The sequence below is a fragment of the Lissotriton vulgaris genome, chromosome 2_1 (assembly GCF_964263255.1).
Source record: "Lissotriton vulgaris chromosome 2_1, aLisVul1.2, whole genome shotgun sequence".
NCBI lineage: Eukaryota > Metazoa > Chordata > Amphibia > Caudata > Salamandridae > Lissotriton > Lissotriton vulgaris.
Window position 1 is genome coordinate 250,257,458 of NC_141687.1, and position 21,028 is coordinate 250,278,485.

General features: G+C 45.1%; 1 protein-coding gene across 15 annotated transcripts in view; it reads right to left on the reverse strand.

The window, feature by feature from the left end:
• Nucleotides 1-8,126: 8,126 nt before the first annotated feature.
• The window catches only part of VEZF1 (vascular endothelial zinc finger 1), a 269,814-nt gene continuing 256,912 nt past the window's right edge, over nucleotides 8,127-21,028 (reverse strand). For all 15 annotated transcript variants that reach the window (XM_086954864.1, XM_086954857.1, XM_086954865.1 and 12 more), the window contains one exon: nucleotides 8,127-10,624. In XM_086954864.1, coding sequence (XP_086810990.1) covers nucleotides 10,203-10,624 — 422 coding nt within the window. In that variant the 3' untranslated portion in view covers nucleotides 8,127-10,202. The remainder of the gene's footprint in view (nucleotides 10,625-21,028) is intronic.

The following is a 21,028-nucleotide window of genomic DNA, read 5'->3' on the forward strand; positions in this document are numbered from 1 at the left end:
CATAGATTCACATGCTTGAATATTCCCCGTCGTCGAAGTGGGAGTCCCACGGTAAATAAAATAGCAATAATGCTAATAATATATATATATATATATATATAAGTATATAAAGTATCATATAAGTAGCAAAACTGATAAAATATGTACTGAAAACCTTTACAAAGGTTATTACATAGGAATGCATTAGAGAGAAAAAAAAACTCATTTGTAACATATCAGTGTCATTATGTTAGTCCAAACTGCAGCCAATCAGGCTCAAGCACCCTCTAGAACCTTCTCCTCAGAAGCTCAAGCCCTCAGATTTTCGTAGCACTAGTAATAATAGCGCATGAGGAGAAAAGAGCCTCTGAGGGGAGGATGGGTGGGTCGCATGTGAATCTATGAAAGACACCAATACTGGAGAACCACCTGTTTACAGGTAAGTAACAATTGTTCTTCTCCAGTATTAGGGGTGTCTTTCATAGATTCACATGCTTGAATAGAATAGATAGCAGTAACCTCCTGGAGATGAGATTGCAATATTTCCAAACAATAGAAGAACAATATATATAGCATAAAAGCAAGGCAATCTCAAGAATGGAGGAGGGAAAGAGGCTCACCTTATTTGAAAAGATGACGAAGCACTGCTTGCCCCACTGCGGTGTCCGCCTCGTTGACAGCATCCAAACAATAATGTCTGGTAAAGGTGTGCCTGCTGGACCATGTCGCTGCACGACAAATCTGGTGTAGAGGCACTCCGGCAAACAATGCGATGGACGACGCCATCGCTCTCGTAGAATGTGCTCTCACTGGAGTAGGTAAAGGCCTGCCAGCCTGCTGATGGCAAAACGATATGGCTGAAGAGAGCCATCGTGTTATAGTCTGTTTAGTCACTGAGTGTCCTTTGCGCAGTAGTCCATATGCTAAGAATAGCTGATTGGATTTACGAAAAGGGGCTGTCCTAGAAATGTAGAATTTCAGACACCGTTTGATGTCTAAGGAATGTAGTCGCTGTTCCGCAGGGGATTTAGGATCCGGGAAAAAAGTCTTTAAGAAAACTGGCTCGTTCAAATGGAAGTCAGAAGGCACTTTTGGAAGAAAAGAAGGATTGGTACGAAGTGACACTCCATCAGGTTTGAACTGCAAATATGGAGGTTTGATGGGGAAAGCGTGTAAGTCACTTACACGACGAGACGAAGTTAAAGCTAAAAGCAAAGCCACTTTCCAGGTCAGAAACTTGAGGTTTGAACGATGAATTGGCTCAAATGGAGGTTTCATAAGTTGCGATAACACCACGTTGAGGTGCCAAGCTGGAGGAGGGCGCCTTAACGGAGGGAACTTCCTGAAAAGTCCTTTAAAGAACTGTCTTATGATCCTGGATGAACAGAGAGACGTAGAGCCGTCATGACGGTAGCGTGAGATGGCCGCCAAAAAGACTCTCAATGTGGCATGTGAAAGACCAGACTGAGCAAGACTTAAGAAGAACGGTAACAGTTGTTCTGGAGTGGAACTGATAGGATGTACGTTGGATGCTGCGCACCAATGACAGAAGCGCTTCCACTTTAGCCTATATGTTTTGATTGTTGATGGAGCTCTAGCTGACGCTAGAATGTCTCTACAGTCCTGAGGTATACTTAAAGAGGCAAACTCCATGAATTCAGGTTCCAAGCCCATAATTGAAGCGTTGACGGATCTGGGTGACACACTCGTCCGCCGTCCATAGTCAGAAGATCCGGACGTGGATGGAGGCGAATTGGTTTGCATTGGGACATCAGAAGGAGTTCTGAAAACCACGCCTGTCTGGGCCAACGTGGGGCGATTAAGATCAAGCGGCAGGGTTGCCTGCGCATCTTCCATAACGTCCTTGGTACCAGTGGAAGCGGTGGAAACGCATATGCAAATAGGCCGGTCCAATCCATGAGTAGGGCATTGCCGCTGGATTCCGGATGTGGATGCCAACTGGCAAAAGCCTGGCATTTTCGATTCACTGGCGTTGCAAATAGGTCGATCTTGGGGTGACCCCATTGGTGGAACACGAGGTCCAGAGTCGACTGGTGTAACTCCCATTCGTGAGTGGATGACGCAGACCTGCTTAGGGAATCTGCTAGTATGTTTGACGCTCCCGGCAAATGGACTGCTGTCAAAGAAATGTGGTGACTAAGTGCCCATTCCCAAATCCTCTGGGCAAGACAAGACAGGGGCTGAGATTTCGTGCCTCCCTGCTTGTTCATGTAGTGCATGCTGGTGGTGTTGTCCGTTTGAACCAGCACCGATTCTCCGTGCACCACCGGTAAGAAAGCCTTCAGCGCTAGGAAGATCGCCAGCAATTCCAGCCTGTTGATATGCCATGTTTTCTGAGTCGCCGTCCACTTTCCTTTGATGGAAAGATCCAGGATATGGGCTCCCCATCCGTCCATGGACGCATCCGTGGTCAATGTCAGATCTGGAGTCTGGAGAAGGAAAGAGACCCCCTTGGTTCAGATTGGTCCGTCGCTCCCACCAGAGTAGACTGTTCTTCATGCCAGCTGTGACTGTCACCTGGTCGTTGAACGACCCCGACACCTGTCGCCATTGTAGGTCCAATTCCTCCTGAATAGGACGGGTACGTAACCTGCAATTCGGGATCAGTGCGATACAAGATGACGCCATCCCCAGAAATGACTTTAACATTCGCACTGAAACTGACTTTCTTGATCTGATGGTGGAGACCAGATGAACTATCTTCAGTCTCCGCTCGGGGGAGATGAACGCTTTTGACACGTCCGTGTCTATAACAGCTCCGAGGAATGTCCTGCTTCGTAGAGGAGTGAAATGTGACTTCTTTACATTGATGGTCAACCCTAGGGAATTGAAGAGGGTGAGACACAAGCGTGTGTCGTGATGTAGTTGACTTGCGGATTGGGATTTCAACAGACAATCGTCCAAGTAAGGAAATATCTGGACCCCTTGAAGACGCAGGTAAGCCATGACCGGAGCCAGAACCTTCGTGAACACACGGGGAGCTGATCTGAGGCCAAACGGCAGGACCTTGAATTGATAGTGGTTGCGTCCCACTTTGAATCTCAAGTACTTTCGATGTTGAGGAATGATTGGTACATGAAAATAGGCGTCTTGCAGGTCTATTGTAGTCAAAAAATCGCCGCTGCAGAGAAACCGCAAGACTTCTGACAATGTTAGCATGCGGAAGGACTGTTGTTTCAGGAAGAGGTTGAGATACCTCAAATCCATAATGGGACGCCACTCCCCCGTCTTCTTTAGAATGAGGAAGAACCTCGAATAGAAGCCTTTCCCCCGCTGTGATAGAGGAACCACTTCGACTGCACCCTTTGTTAGTAATAGTTGAACTTGATGTTGTAGTTCTTCGAGATGGGGAGGTGGCGGACCCGAAGGCGGAGATGGAGGAGGAAACTCTGTGAATTCCAAGGCGTGACCCTTGCGCACAATGTCCAACACCCATTGGTCCGTTGTTATTTGAGACCACTGGGAGTAGAACTGCGAGATTCGACCTCCAACATCCTGCTGAACTGGCAAGTCATTGTCGTTTGTTGGTGTTGTTGGCACCTCTATAATTGGACTTCCCTCTATAGGGTCTGGATTGTTGTTGGCGAGCAGATTGAGGATTCGAGTACCGTTGGTTTCCTTGATTGTACTGGCGGTACTGAGACTGTCCTCCTCTGTTAAAATTGGACGAGGTGCCCCGTCCCCGTGCAGCACGAAAGGGCTGTTTCTTAAATTGTAATGACCCAAGCGACTTCGCTGTGTCGGTATCCTTCTTTATGGCTTCCAAAGAAGCATCGATTTGGGAACCGAACAAAGATTCGCCATCATATGGCATGTCAATTATCATTGACTGGACCTCTTGCCTGAAAGAAGTAGACTTCAACCATCCCTGGCGTCGGAGCGCCGCCGCACTGGCAAGGATACGGAATGCAGTATTCGCCACATCTACAGCACAGTCTATAATCTCCTCCGAAGCCCTTTGACCATCTTGAAGGACCTGGAGCGCCTCCACTTTCGATGACTCAGGAAGTTGCGCAAGAAAGATGGACATGTCTGACCACATTTGTCGGTCGAAACGACCCAAAATTGCAAGAGCATTCGCAGCACGGGCTGAAGTTGAAGCCATGGATGAAAATTTCTTTCCGATTGCATCCAATCGGCGTCCCTCTCTATCGGGAGGGGAAGTGACAGGCGCTGTAGGATTACGTGCACGACGTTGTGCTGCTTGAGTCACAACTGAATCTGGCTTTGGGTGAGAGAGCAGACAAGCAGGTGAGCCAGTTGGAGCCTTGTACTTCTTCTCCAATCTAGGTATCTGGGCCGGCAAGGAGTTAGGAGCCTTCATAATCTTCTGCCCTTCCTTCCAAATAAATTCAATAATTGGAATTGTATGCACCTGTTTATACGGCTGATTTTTGAAATCATACAGAAAACAGTCTTCATCACGTTGGACCCTTGTCAACTTGAAGCGGTCCGCCGCCTTGTCCATAAGTTTATGAAAACTAGCAATGTCCACAGGAGGTGAATCACTTGAAGGGCCCTGTTGCGGCGAAGGTGTTTGCACTCGATAATCATCAAACTCCGCCAAATAAGGATCCTGCTCACCCTCTGAGTCCTGACACACCTCTCCTTCCTCTCTCTCTGGCTCTGAGTCAGTGTCAGTAAGTGGATTAGTAGACAGGGGAGCACTCAAATGTACTAACGGAGCCGACTGTCTTGGAGGAGTATGTAGTGGTTGATGCGAAAGTGTGACATCAGTAGACTCATGAACTGGAGTACCCTGAGGGGTAGGTGGAAAACGTCTGTTATAATCGTCCAACATATGTTGGAGGTTAGAGAAAAGTGTCATTGGAATAGACGTCATAGGGATTTGCACGCATTGGCCTTCGTGCTCATCTACCTGCTCCACTTCTTCTTCCTCTTCTTCTTCAGAAGAAGTGTCCTGGCATTTAATGATTAACTCTGATGGACTCCGTGCATCCCCATAAACAGTGTCATCTGGAACTGACTCAGTCTCATGGTCAGACACGAACAACTGAAGTGGAGGTTGTAGAGCAGGGGATTGAAGGTGGAATGCTGAATCTTCCTCCTTATTGGATGAGGACTGTACAGTAGAAACTGAAGTGTCCATGGCTACCAAAGGCATGTTGGCATAGGAAGAAGAACTGGAAGTTGCTGCCGCCGTAGACGGTAAATCTCTAGGCGCCTCCGTGGACGTAGAAGGCTTAGGCCCTACTGTCGCTGGTTTGCTCATCGACGAGCCCGTCGATGACGCTGTAGTCGACGATGCAGTAAACGTCGTCTGGGCCGTCGACGGTGACTGTATTGCAGGCGGCATCCTAGACATCGAAGGTGCCTTCGTCGACGGTGCCTTCGTCGACGGTGCCTTCGTCGACGGTACCTTCGTCGACGGTACCTTCGTCGACGGTACCTTCATCGACGGTACCTTCGTCGACGGTACCTTCGTCGACGGAACCTTCGTCGACGGAACCTTCGTCGACGGAACCTTCGTCGACGGAACCTTCGTCGACGGAATCTTCGTCGGTGCCGTCGACGGGAGCCTCGTCGACGAGGCCTTCGTCGACGATGGGATTGACGACGATGAGTTCTTCATCGACGATGGCTTCTTCGTCGACGATATGATTGGGATCGTCGACGAGATTGAAGAAACAGAGGCTCTCGTCGACAAGAGAGCCGTCGTCGAGATTCTCGTCGACGATGACGACGCCGATGTCGTCGTGACTGTAGTCGTAGACGAGGCCACAGCAGCCAATCTCGTCGTCGGAGTGGTCGTCGACGGGCCCGTCGACGACCGCGCTGTGAGAAGTGTAACCACTTTAATAGAAGCTGGAAACGACGCCTGAGAGTCAGATCTCGTGGGCGTAGTTACAACAGGCACAGAAGCAGTAGGTGGAACTGAAGCCACAGTCAAAGCCAGCTTTCTTTTCTTCAGGAAAGGAGATGGCAACTCCTGAACACTGCCACGCTTAGAAGCCAAAGAAGGAGCTGACTGAAGGCTTTCTGCGTCAGAAACAATAGCGTCCTTATCTTGAAGGCGCTTAAGCCATAATAGGAGGCGACCCTCCCTGTCCTTAAGGGTTTTAGGATTGAAAGTTCTACATAACCTACAATCAACCACTTTGTGATCAGGATACAAGCAATAAATGCACTTGTCATGAGGGTCTTTCTCAAATAAACGTAATTTCCCACAGGAGGAACAAGGTCTAAATAAAGACTTCTTACTTGACATCTTTGAAAAAACTGAGAAGAGTAGATAAGTTGAAAAGAACTGAGCAGAGCTCAGGGAGACTCCCTTCACACGACGTGCGGTAGAAAATCTGAGGGCTTGAGCTTCTGAGGAGAAGGTTCTAGAGGGTGCTTGAGCCTGATTGGCTGCAGTTTGGACTAACATAATGACACTGATATGTTACAAATGAGTTTTTTTTTCTCTCTAATGCATTCCTATGTAATAACCTTTGTAAAGGTTTTCAGTACATATTTTATCAGTTTTGCTACTTATATGATACTTTATATACTTATATATATATATATATATATTATTAGCATTATTGCTATTTTATTTACCGTGGGACTCCCACTTCGACGACGGGGAATATTCAAGCATGTGAATCTATGAAAGACACCCCTAATACTGGAGAAAGGAGAGTGTGATTCAGGAAGGCAGAGAATGAACACCTCATGTGTGTCGGTCTTGGCCTTCTTTTTGCCACAGGCAGGGCAAGGATGGAACAAAGAAGGCATTTCTGACAGAAAGAAGATCTGTCACAGAAAAATGATTTACCTTTCACTAAATTATCAAAAGACGTTGAGTGAAGTCAAGAAAACCACAATAAAACAACATAATTTTGACAGAAAGTCAAAAAAGTAGAGAGCTGTGAATCAGGATCCGGACAGGAGCCAGAAAGAACAACTGACCTGTTACCCCTGAGGTATGATAGGAAGCTAGGGGTCATGGCTGCCTTAAAGGCACTGTGCCAGTTTTTGTTGAAAATGCTTTCATTTTCTATGCTGTTGGCCTACAATGCAGCCTGTAGGTTAATAAGGTCTACTTAATTTGCAGTTTTACTCTTTATAGTGCTTTACTCATTAAAAAACAGAGTTCAAGTGCTATTTGCCCTCTTGTATTTTTATATATTGCAAATACAGTCTTTTATGTTTGAAATTACATTTGCTTAGAATCCTATTGGGAGCAGCATTGGTATGAGAATATATATATATATAATATATAGCTGTGTATATATATGATTTCCATATATAATTTTTATATTATTTCCGGGGTCCCCGCACATGGGCGGGAATATTCAGTGCTTATGACTATTGATGGGGATCCCCTGGAAGAGAACCCACTGTTTCCGAAAGGCAACGGGAATATTCCTGCAGGTGGCCAGCTTTGGGGACTTAAGTTAAGGTGAGCCAGTGTCACGGTGAACTGTACCATCTAAGGTCACTCCTGGTTAGGAGTCCGCTTTTGGGGCTTTTCCACTCATCTCTTATGTCCCTTCTGAGGCCTTACCTCCGGAGATACGGGTTCTCCCCCCTCAGTCCAGAAGGCACCCCACTCTAGTGTGACCGTCACCATCCCTTTCACACACCCTATGCCCAGAGCCTGTCCCTCTCCCCACTTCTTCCCTACCAATTCCACGGGACCTACTTTGAACCATATGAATGAATTAAGGAAAACTACCTCAAATGTACAGACTCACCTGAACTGGTACCTAGTATTCATGACTGGATTTCTTGATGCATAATACCTGGATGGAATGATCAGGTAAAGATGAAGTGCCTAGCATCAAACGTTGTTTGGGGAGTGGGACGGAGTGGATATAAAGCTATTAATTTGATGCAGAGCAAAAATGTAATAAAGCAGCCAATAAACTAAGTCTTGTCCTGCAACATACCACAAATTGAAAATAAGACACACAAAGACACAAATATTTTTGAGGAACACAACATCGATAGTCAGCTAAACCTATTTGCAATGTTAGCCAAGCTATTCTCATTTTATGCAAAGGAAAAACCTGAGTAAAAAGTAGTTAATATCAAATCTAAGAAATTTCTACACAGAAAAAAACAAGGCACTGCAAATATCGGCAAGCCGCATTTTGAAAAATAAGTACTAACCAGTGTTCACTGTACTAATATTTTTTAATATAAGTCTATGCTGTACAATCAAGGCTTCCATTACAAAAACATTTACTTGCAAAGGATGAAGAATGATATCCCCAACCCTACAAACAATACTTCTGGTTTTAGAACATCTTACCTAGCTTCTCCAGCAGTCAAGACATACTATGAAGTACTAGAAAAGATATATACACCAAATTACATACTGTTAATCAATTATCATAAATTAATTGCTACATGTTTCTCTACATTTTTGTTTATTGAGACAAACTAATTAAAAGGCACAAACATGGGGCATATGCTTACATGGACATTATAACAAACATATACATTAAAAGTGTAGGAATGTGTTGCCTTCTGCTACACAGAAAGTTCCTAAGCTTTTTATATATACAAAACTTGTACAGTTTAATGTCCTAGAGTACAAAAGATCATTTATAAAATTATTTTTACACTTAATTCTATTACATAGTCCAGGCCCCTAGTACTGTTTGTATCTAATGATCTGCCTGTCCATCCTAAGTGATAAAGATAGGCGCTTGTTGTTTATACTGACCCTGGGGGCAGGACCATACACCGTTTTAAAGGAATAGCTCCTCCCCAACATTATCCTTTCAGATGCATCTGCTTGCTTCTGCAGTTCAAGTTTTGTTATAATAAAAAATTTAATTTGTTTAAAAGTTGTTTTAAAATGTAGAGTCTTTGTTTAGATGTATTTAAACACAATGTTTAAAAAAAGTTAATGTCACATGATGGTCTAAAAGCAAATCTGTTGTCTACATTTTGGTTTCTTTTTTCTATTATACAAATAACATTCTGCTAGGATTACACACACACAAAAAAAGAACATGGTTCCTGATGTCTACAAGTGTGATCCAACCTCCCCAGCGCAAGTGCCATCAGGGTACAATCCTAGGCAGGCAGTTGTTTCTCCAACTGCCACCTAAAATATTAATCCACAAAATTGGACAGAAATGTGTTAAAGAAACAAGTAAAAATGTGGAAGTTCATACATATTTACAAAAATCAAAACATTTTCACAACACTTGATTTAGGGTTAGGGAAAAATAATAAAACCAAAGCAAAGACACTTTTTACTTGTTCTGCAGGGTCACGCAACCTAGTTAGTGGTTAGAATAAAAAAACTGTATACAATTTAATAGAAGACAAACTTTGTAATAAACAGTCAACACATCACCCGTTGCAACAATTACGGGTGTGACAATGGGAGAGAATAAATCCTTCTTGTCCAAGAGCTTCTGCCCTTATCTGAATTGACATCAATGATTCCATGACAGTTCTGAAGCATTTTTATTTTACTACGCAACTTGTACTCCAAAGCGATCAGGAGCCCATGCGCGTGCACACATTTCCATGACTCCTGTTTCAGCTTCTTTTATATTGTTTTCTTTCAAAAACACAAACGGTTTAAAACATATTGACTACAAAGCTAATACTCCCTTAGGGTAATATGTTGAGCAATATTTACAATTTCAAATATCAGGTCACAATCCCTATCATATGTAAATGAAGTACGGATGATAAATTATCATATGCTTTGCATATCAGAGCTGGTATTGCCTTTCCCATAGGGAATTCTGCCTGAACTAAACATATTCCCAAGGTAAAATACATATTCTCTGAAATGCATTTTAATGTTTCAATATAATGCATTTCCTTACAAAATAAAAAAAATACACCAAACTGATGAGATATGACACTAGCTCTGAAATATGGTCTTCAGAAATGACATATCACAAATCAATTGAGTAAGTGATTATGAAGGGACTGGCTAGTGTTTTTCTACACATTATTTCGAGTTGATTTGCCATGGTGAAATACTAAGCAAATGCACAGGATGCTTTCTGGCATTAAACCATCTACTGCCCTTGTGAACATAGCTTGCATCTCCAGTTCTCACCAATAACCAACTTAAGAGAAACCTGCTAATCTGTTTTATTAATCAGTAGAATTTTCCAGATGCCTAGTTTTACATTTCTACTAACTGCTCTCTTTTTTGTCAATGTGCTGGTAAAGTGTTACTTACAGATAAACTTGAATACTGCTTAGAGAATTATTTACCAGGGAGGTGACGAGGGTAAAGCTTGGGAAAGGAAGGGCATGCTCTCGACTGGTCTCATTGCTATGTTCAATGGGCCCGCCAATGACATTGGAGTTGGCAGGTTCATAGGAGAGGTTATTGTGACTGGATGTCCTAAATTCATTGGAGACGTGACCGGAGTAGATAAATTCACTCCTGAAGCAAGCGATAACGAAGAGGTCATGGATAACGGAGTTGTAATAGCAACAGGGTGCCCTAAATTCATCTGCGAGGCTAAATTGGACACATTTACTGGGCTCCTCATACTCATAGCAGCTGCTACTGTTACTGGGTTCGTCATTGTGCCTGAAGCGGCAATTGAGGAGGTTATATTGAATGGAGAAGTAAGAGTCACTGGCGTTGTAACAGCAGTGGAAGTTTGGCACATGTTACCAGTATCTAAGAGAGGGAAAAATAGAACAAAAGAAAGACATATTTTAATACACAAACCAATGTCAAGTGCATTACACAAAAAATGCAATAGTGTTAACTAGACATTTTTACGTTTGTATGTAAGTCTATGGTCACTAGGCACAAGCACAAGGTTCCACAAGGTACAGCCAAAATAAGGACAATGCTAATTTACTCATGGGATTAAGCTCCTTGCCAACTAGCAACATAACTAAGAAAAGGATATGAGACAAATTATAACTGTTTTGGCAACCGTATTTGGGATTAATGCTTTTGTTCCAATATTCCACAACAAAAACATTCAAGCTGTGAATCTTTATTAAACTTTGAAAAGAGTGATATAACTGCCTCATGCTGTGTCCATTTTCTTCTTCATGCTAAAATGAATGTAGTCCCAATTCATGTGCACAAGAAACCACATAATAATTCAGGACATGAACAATGTTTTTAAAGTTTAGCATAGATATTTATGGTAGAAATTTAACTACTGATTGAACCTAAAAGTGTTATCTGCTGCAAAGTTTATTTTTTATTGTACCCCAATCCCCATTATATTAAATAAAGCTAGCTGATGATGGATGTACGAGCGATTGATTAATTTCCGCCATGCTAAAATGATATCAGACCCCACAAAAAGGGTTTCTGCATTATTACACTGCTTTCTAAAATACAGGTTTAGGGAAAAGAGGAGTGACCGGTTCTCTTCCTAGCAATATACATTGTCATTATGCATAGCATTTGGGTAGCAAGATAATGTGTATGTTTTGATACTGATGCAAAAGGAAACATCGCTCTTTATCACATCCCTAGCCTTAAATAAATACTTTAAAATAACCATTGAACAGTTCTGAAAAGCAGTAACTTCAGCCTGCCAAAGAAGTTACAAGTTTGCCAGAAGGATTAGTTACTTACCTGTAATCCTAGTTCTCTTCCAGGGGTATACTCATTAAAGTCATAAGCACTGAATTATCTCCGCCCATGAGCGGGAACCCGGAACACAAACAAATACATGTACAAATATGTATATTATATGTGTAAATATACCAAAAGTACATAGTACTAAACTAATTATACACATATACATGTATAATAACCATAAAATGCAGCCTAACATATATACATAGGCTAATAAAGCCAAACTTACACACGTTCTGAAGCATGAAAAAAATGCTGTATATAAATGCAATAAACAGGCATGAGCCTAAAATGCATTTCATAACCATGAAAACCTTTTATTTTCATCAAAGAACCTGTTGTAAACAATTATTAGCCTAAAAAGGCTGCATATGAAAAAATATCTGTGTACAGAAAATCAGACTGGCACCCTGCCTTTAAGGCCCCAGAGAATCTGCACACTTTGCCTTTAAGGCCTCCAGGAGAACTCTGTTCCCATTATGCCCCACAGGTGACAGTTAGGTCAGTTCTTTTGTACGGTACAGTCAACTTTAGCAGGAATCTGCACTTAAAAACTGCATAATACATATTGAAAAACCTCAATGCTACTGCTCGCCCGGGGAGGCGGGAGGGTGCTAATGACTTTAATGAGTATACCCCTGGAAGAGAACTAGGATTACAGGTAAGTAACTAATCCTTCTCTTCTAGGGGATACTCATTAATAGTCATAAGCACTGAATAGAGTAGCAAGCTCATACCCACCAGAAGCGGGCGAACAGATAAATGCATAGCTACACTTTTAAACCATAGTGTTCAGCTAGAATTAGCAAACACATTTCTGAGGGATGCTTGTCCTACTTGTGCATCAACCTGCGCATCAGAATCTAGACAGTAATGGCGTGTAAACGTATGTACTGAACGCCAAGTAGCTGCCTTACATATCTCTGACATAGCCACATTCCCAAGGAGAGCTGTGGTGGAAGCTTTCCCCCTCGTAGAATGCGCCCTAGGTCTACCTGATAAAGACTTGTGGGCTAGCTGATAAGCCAGTAGGATACATGACACTATCCATCTAGAAATGGACCTCTTGGACGCTGCCAAACCAGTATTTGTAGGACCATAGTTCACAAACAGACGGTCCGTGTGCCTCAAAGACTGTTCTGTCTAAGTAAAATTTCAAAACCCTTTTCAGATCTAACGAATGTAGAGCCCGTTCAGCCGGGCTTGAAGGGTTTGGGAAGAAAGTAGGCAATGTTATGGTTTGATTAATATGAAAATCCGACACCACCAGGAAAGCAGGATGAGTTCTGAGCACCACTATGTTTCCATGAAAAATAGTGTAGGGTTCCTTGCAACACAGCGCCTGAATTTCGCTCACCCTACGAGTAGAAGTGATGGCCACCAGGAACACTACTTTCCAAGATAAGTGTTGTAAAGACGCTTTATGTATGGGTTCAAAGGGGGAACCCATTAACTTGGTCAACACCACATTAAGCTCCCAAGGTGGAGAAGGGGACCTGACTGGAGGATACACCTTCCTTAAACCTTCCAAAAAATCCTTCACCACAGGCATCCGAAAGAAAGATATCTTTGTTGGCAATTTTCTATAAGCCGTTATTGCAGCAAGATGGACTTTGATGGAACTAAACTGCAAACCAGATTCAGCAAGGTAAAGCAGGTAAGGTAAGATCACCTGTTCTTGACCATGAATAGGGTCAAGACTCTTACTCTGACACCTTAGTAAAAGCGTTTCCACTTAAAACCGTAGGATTGTCTTGTAGAAGGCCGCTTTGCCTCCTTAAGGATATTCATACACTCCGGATTCAGCTGCAAGTGCCCATACTGGATGACTTCAAGAGCCATGCTGCCAAGTGCAGGGAGGGCAGATTGGGATGAAACACTCGACCCTCCTGTTTGGACAGAAGATCCGGGCGACAAGGCAATCTCCTGTGTGGCACTTCTGACAACTGGAGCAGATCTGGGAACCACCACTGGCGTGGCCACTCTGGGCAAATCAGTATCATTCTGGAATCGGTCTTGTACATCCGGTTGATCACTGTCGGTATCAATGGTGTCGGTGGAAAAGCGTACAGCAAGTTGTGACACCAGTCTATCAAAAGGGCATTCCCTTGAGACCCTCTCTGGGAGAACCTGGACGCGAAGACGGGGCATTTTGTGTTTGCCACGTCTGCGAACAGATCGATGTCTGGTGTTCCCCAAGCTTGGGAAATGCTCTGCGCGACGTCCTCGTTAAGAACCCAGCTGTGCGCTTCGACGAATTCTCTGCTGAGGTCGTCTGCCTGTGAGTTGAGACTTCCTGGCAGGTGCATTGCTGTTACAAACAAGTCTCGTGTTAGCAACCAATGCCATATGGTCTGGGCTTCTATGAACAGAGTCCTGGACCTGGTACCCCCCCTGCTTGTTTAAGTAATACATTTTGGTTGTATTGTCTGTTTGCACCAGGAGGGACCGAGTCATTAGAGATGGAGCCAGGGACTGGAGAGCAAGATGGACCGCTCTGAGAGTAGATTGATGTGATATCCTTTCTCGAAGTCTTACCATAGCCCTTGTACCTGCAGAGGGCGGATCTATGTCGTTACAACGCGTTATTTTACAACGCAGACTGTTACAACGCAATTTTTACAACGCAGGTACCATTACAATGCATGCCATTACAACGCATGGCATTACATAGCAGATACTATTACAACGCATGCCATTACATCGTAAGTATAGGTAAGTATATCTTTTTTTTAAAAATGTAATAAAGTTAATTTAAATAATTAAAAAAAATATATATATTTTTAAAATTTTTAAAACAGTGATTAATTTAATTATAGTAATTTAATTAATATTAAAATTATAATTAATTTAATATATTTAAAATAGAATGAAATATAATAAATAGTAAATAATATAATGTCATTTATTACAATAAATATAATTTAATTAATTTTAAAATACTTAATATAATTTAATATAATTGAAGAAATTTAATTAATTTAAAAATTGTAAATATTATAATTTAATTATAATAAATTAAATTATTTAAAAAAGAAATTAATTTTATTTAATATAAGTAATGTAATTCAATTAATTTTATAATTGTAAATATTGTAATTAATTTAATTAAATTTAATTAAATTAATTTAATTTATTTAAAGTCGTAATACCCCTGTACCCCAAAACGCAAACCCAGCCCTAAAACCTAAAAATACCCCTGTACCCCAAAACCCAAACCCAGCCCTAAAACCTAAAAATACCCCTGTACCCCAAAACCCAAACCCAGCCCTAAAACCTAAAAATACCCCTGTACCCCAAAACCCAAACCTAAAACCTAAAAATACCCCTGTACCTCAAAACCTAAAAATACCCCTGTACCCCAAAACCCAAACCCAGCCCTAAAACCTAAAAATACCCCTGTACCCCAAAACCCAAACCCAGCCCTAAAACCTAAAAATACCCCTGTACCCCAAAACCCAAACCCAGCCCTAAACCCTAAAAATACCCCTGTACCCCAAAACCCAAACCCAGCCCTAAAACCTAAAAATACCCCTGTACCCCAAAACTTAAACCCAGCCCTAAAACCTAAAAATACCCCTGTACCCCAAAACCAGCCCTAAAACCTAAAACTACCCCTGTACCTCAAAACCCAAACCCAGCCCCAAAACCTAAAAATACCCCTGTACCCCAAAACCCAAACCCAGCCCCAAAACCTAAAAATACCCCTGTACCCCAAAAACCAAACCCAGCCCTAAAACCTAAAAATACCCCTGTACCCCAAAACCCAAACCTAAAACCTAAAAATACCCCTGTACCTCAAAACCCAAACCCAGCCCTAAAACCTAAAAATACCCCTGTACCCCAAAACCCAAACCCAGCCCTAAAACCTAAAAATACCCCTGTACCCCAAAACCCAAACCCAGCCCTAAAACCTAAAAATACCCCTGTACCCCAAAACCCAAACCCAGCCCTAAACCCTAAAAATACCCCTGTACCCCAAAACCCAAACCAAGCCCTAAAACCTAAAAATACCCCTATACTCCAAAAACCAAACCCAGCCCTAAAACCTAAAATACCCCAAAATTACTTAAAATAATTTTTTAATATTTTATTTCAATTTTAATATTAATTAAATTAATAAAATATTGTTAAATAAAATTAAATAAAAATTATATACTTACCTATACTTACGATGTAATGGCATGCGTTGTAATAGTATCTGCTATGTAATGCCAATGCGTTGTAATGGCATGCATTGTAATGGTATTTGCGTTGTAAAAGTTGCGATGTAATGGTAGTGCGTTGTAAAAGTTGTGTTGTAACGGTGCAATACCGCAGAGGGCCCATATGCGCTCCCCAACCTTGGAGAGAGGAGTCTGTGATCAGTCTGTGTTGGTGGGTCCTGATGAAAAGGAACTCCCTTCTTCAAGTGTGTCTTCTTCCTCCACCACCGGATGGAATCTCTTGCAGACTGTTGGAGATGAATTCGATCCTCTCAGCATCCCGTCCTCTGCTTCCACTGATCTTCCAGACACTGTTGTAGAGGACGCATATGCAAACGTGCGTTCGGAATGATGAAGATGCACGATGCCATGGACCGTAGGAGAGAGGACACTTGCCGAACTGTCAGATGTACAGCCTGAAGGAGAAGAATACACTTCGCCTTGATGGATAACCACCTCTCCTCCGAAGGACACACGTTTTCTTTTTCCGTGTCCAGTTGAGCACCCAGGTAGTGGATCTTCTGGGTGGGGGTTCATTATGGACTTCTTGTAATTGACTTGAAGACCGAACTTTCACATGAGGTGGAGGCATATCGATAGATGTTCTTCCAGTAGAGTTGGGGATGAACTCTTCAGAAGCCAGTCGTCTAGGTACGGATATATGAAAATTTGTCTCTTTCGAAGATAAGCCGCAACTACCGCCATACATTTGGAAAATGTTCAGGGAGCTGATCTCAGGCCGAATGGAAGTACTGCATACTGATAGTGATGAGCAGCTACTTGAAACCTGAGAAACTTGCGATGTTTTCTGGATACCGTGATATGAAAATAAGCTTCCTTCAGATCGATGGAGCACATCCAATCCCCCTGATGTAACTGGGGGAAGATCTGATGAAGAGCCAGCATTCGAAACCTCTCCTTTAGAATGAATTTGTTCAGCAGCCTCAAAACCAGAATGGGTCTGAACTCAGTAGTTGGGCCTTTTTTCTTTACGAGAAAAAATCGAGAGTACAGGCCTTGATATCTCTGCTGAGATGGGACTAGTTCTATGGTCTTCTTCTTCAGAAGGATGTTCGTTTCCTGTTGTAAACGTTTTACATTCCACTGTAACATATTTAGAGGACGCATGACAGGAGGGGGGCTTCTTGAATCTCAAAAGGTACCCGCTCTGAATGATACCCATCACCCATCTGTCCTTTGTGATCTGTTTCCACTCGTCCAGAAACCACACAATATTTCCTCCAACCGAAGTGGCACACGGTTGTGGAGGAAGCTTCCGTTCATTGTTTTTTAGGTTGTTTGGTAGCGGATGACTGCTGCCTATTTCCATTTCCTCTGCCTCGCCCAGGTCGCCGCTGTTCGAATTGCGACCTCTTGATTCTGGCCTTGGTTTTGCGAGGACCAATTAGTCTGCTGACTCCTCTGCTGGAAAGATCTCGTCAAAGGGACGAAAATTACCCCGACGTTTAAATTCTTTCTTCTTCTCTAGACCTACGGCCTTAAGAGTGTCCAACTCCACTTTCATCCTGGACATCTCATCGTCCGCATGAGATCCAAAGAGAGTCGAACCATTGAACGGTAAATTCACTATTTTCCTCTGGGTCTCAGGCTTTAGCCCAGTAAGGCGCAACCAAGCTGAACGCCTAGCACAAATACCGTGCGCATAGCCATGCGCTGCCAGATCCGCCGAATCAGCAGCCGCGCTAATGCTCTGGTTAGCCACCAGCCCGCCTTCTTCCACAATCTCCAGGAAGTCCTTATGATCTTCCTTAGGGAGTTTATCCATAAAACGAGCCACCGAGTCCCAAAGCAGACGATCATAGCGGCTCAGTAAGGCTGCAGCACTGGCGCCTCTCATGACCAACCCAGAGGTGTTAGCCATTCTTCGCCCCAAGGAATCCATACTCTTGCTATCCTTTTCAGGTGGAGCAGAAGAGGTAGATGCTGCCGAATGCGCTTTTCTGACTGTCGCCACAATAAGTGAATCTGGATCAAATCGCAAAAATAGTGGATCTTCTTCTGGAGCCTTGTACTTCTTTGCAATCCTAGAAGGACCTAAACCCACTGTGGCCGGAGTCAAGAATGTTCTCATTGCTGGTTCTATCAAACCGGGCACTAACGGCAGAAGAGGTCTGCCAGACGTCTTGTGATGAAGGGTTTCAAAGATGACTGACGATGTTACTTGGGGAACTGCCATTTTGATGTTGAACTTATTCGCCCCACGACATAGTACATCATTAAATGTGCTCAAATCATCTACGGGAGACACTCTGGAAGGTGGAGTAGATGATATAGTGGGAGAATAATCTCTATATGAAGACGTTGAAGAGGATGCAGATGAAGTAGAAGATGGTGAAGGGGTTCTACGACGTCTCTGAGGAGTTGCCGATCGCTGCCTCCTACGCTCCCTCGAACGCTCTCTCACTCGGGATTTCGAGCATGACCTTCTATGTAGCTCTGACTGAGGGACCGGAGACCTCCTCCCCATCAGTCCTGCATCTGGACGCATCTTCCAATGTCTCAGGCTCTCCAGCCACCTCGGTGACATGTTAAGAGGCCGGTCTGCACGCTCAGGTGAAGCCTCAGGTGACACCTGCACAATATGCAGCCCTGCTGAAGACTTGGAGGCTCTGGAGACTACACTGTTCTCAGAGTTCAATGAGCCAGATGTAGTCCGTTGTCTGGGCACCAATTGTCTGTCTTCTGACGCCTGCCCTGAGGTTGAGCCGGAATGCGCCACCACAGAAGAGTCCTGGGGCACTGTCTCTTGACCCGCCGCAGACCTGTGCTGACCCTGCGGTGAAGAAGCCACTAAAGGTTGTGGACTTATTTCTGACCTCGACAAAGACCTAAGTGAGGTCCGAGAGGCTGGTCTTGATAGTCTCGAAACCGACCTTTCATCAGGTGGGGGAGACCTAGATTCTGAGACTCTAAGCTTCGAGCCCGAAGCATGTTTCGACGTCGACCTACGTCGCGATGGAGACCTCGACCTTCTCTTTTTAGGTCTAGATGTCGAATTCTGCGACGCCGATCTTCCTTCGCCTCTCGACGTCAACCTTTTTCTTGACGACGACTTACGTCTCTCCTTCGACCTCGACCGTCGTCTCCCCTTCGACGTCGACGGATGACTCTCTCTCGACGTCGACACTGGATCCTTCGACGTCGACACACGATCCTTCGAAGTCGGACGCCTCTCTTCCCTCGACGTCGATCTCCTATGATCCTTCGACGTCTAACCTTGCACCCCCGACGTCGTCCTTACTGCAATCGACACCAGATGTCTCGACGTCGAAAGAGATTTCGACGGCGACTGCGATTTTGCCTCACCGGTGACGTCCTCGACGTCGATGGAGCCCTCTTCGACGCCGACAAGACTGACGGCGATCTGGATCTCGACGTCGAGCGCACCTTCTTTGACGGCGACGCTCCCTGGAGTCGATGTTTCTTAGTTCTGCCTTCAGGAGAAGCTGTTCTACGACGTTTGTGTTGAGAAGATGGCTTAGCAGATGACAACAAGCTTTTGGACCTCTTCTCACCACGGCTTTCTCTCTCCAGAAGGCCCAGCAACCTCATTTTCTCCCTTTCTCTTAAAGTCCTATTAGAAAGGTTGAGGCAGTGATAACACTCTTCCACCTTATGAGAAGCTGGAAGACAAACCACACAAACAGAGTGTGGGTCCGTTTTTGACATTTTCTTCCCACAGGAATGACATTTGTAAAATAAAGGTGGCATTCTGACCAAAAAAACACCAGCAGTTTAGTCAGAAAAAGACAAGAAAAGGGGCATGGCTTGGCGGGCGAGGATGGCGGTTGCAGCCTTGTAGAGCTCCCGCCGGCCCGGACTTAATTCGATCATTTATCCTGACCCCCGAGCCCACTGTTGGTACCCAGTGATTGCTTTCGATCTAGTGAAGTCTCCTGTCTACTTTAGTGTGTCGATCCTGCATTTCTTCCCTTCCTGCGATCGGAGGGAGGCGGCGGCGGAGTGCGGCCTGGTGGCTGGCCGGAGACCGGGGTCCTCGAGTTTCGCGACGCCTGGTGGCAGTTGCGATCTGGCGGGTGCGGGTGGCATCCGCTACGCCGCCCTTGGCTCATTTCTTTGGCCGCGATCGTCTGGAGATCGGGACGGTGCCAGCAACTCCTACCCATCGGCTCTCCCTCTGTGTGACCAACGAGCGGTGGCGGTGAGGCGTGGCCCCGCGACAGTCTGGAGACGGGGTTCCTGGAGCCCCGAGGCGGCCGGTGGCGGACTGGCGGACGGTAGTGGCATCCGATCTTCCTCTCCTGGCCCGGCCCGCTGGATGCGGCTGCCCACAGACCACGGACCCACAGATTCTTCCTTTTGTGCCTTGGACGGCTGCTCGTGGGACGAGTGTGGGTGCGGCCTGTCCCGCCTGGGTGACGCCGGGTCCTCGATTTTCGCGACACCCGATCACGGCGGCCGGCCCGCATTCCTCTCTGGGACCTCATCTGGGCCGTCCCGCTCAGGACTTGTGACAGTGCCCGAAGGTTCGGGGGTGGTGTCCGCCCTACCCAGCGTTTGCCATGACCAGGGACAGAGGAGGTGGCCCGCCTAAACATGGCCCCATCGATAAATTCACCGGGCCGAGTGGTGGCGCCGGGGCGGCCGGTGGCAGCGGTGGCCCCGGGCCGGACAATGCAGCTATACTGGCGGCCATCACCCAATCCCGAGACATGCTCGATGCCAAGATTGGAGCGGTTGGGGCGGATGTCACGCTCCTGCGCCAGGACCTCCGCAACGCGGTGGAGCGGATCGCTGGGGCTGAGACCCGTATCACGGAGACTGAGGCGGACATTGGTGGCCTAAAGAAGCGACTGGCGGAGGTGGAGAGCATCCAAAAGACACTGGCGGCCCGCGTGGAAGATGCAGAAGGGCGCGCGCGCGGCGCAACAACCTCTGCTTCATTGGCTTTCCAGAGCGGTGCGAGAAGGACAACATGGAGCGGTTCCTAACCGGGTGGCTGGAAAGCTGGCTCCCCGAAGGGGCACTGTCTACGTGCTTCGTGATTGAGAGGGCCCACAGGGCTCTGACCCAGCGGCCGCCGGAGGGTGAGCGCCCACGGCCAGTTATCGCTCGCCTGCTGAACTATCATGACCGGGATGTTATCCTGCGGGAGGCGAGGAACAAGGGCTCACTCGCCTTCGAAAATCATACTATCATGATTTTCCCGGACTACACGAAGATGGTGCAGCAACAGAGGCAATCCTTCATGGACGCTAAGGCTAAGCTTAGGGGCCTCAAGCTCCAATAC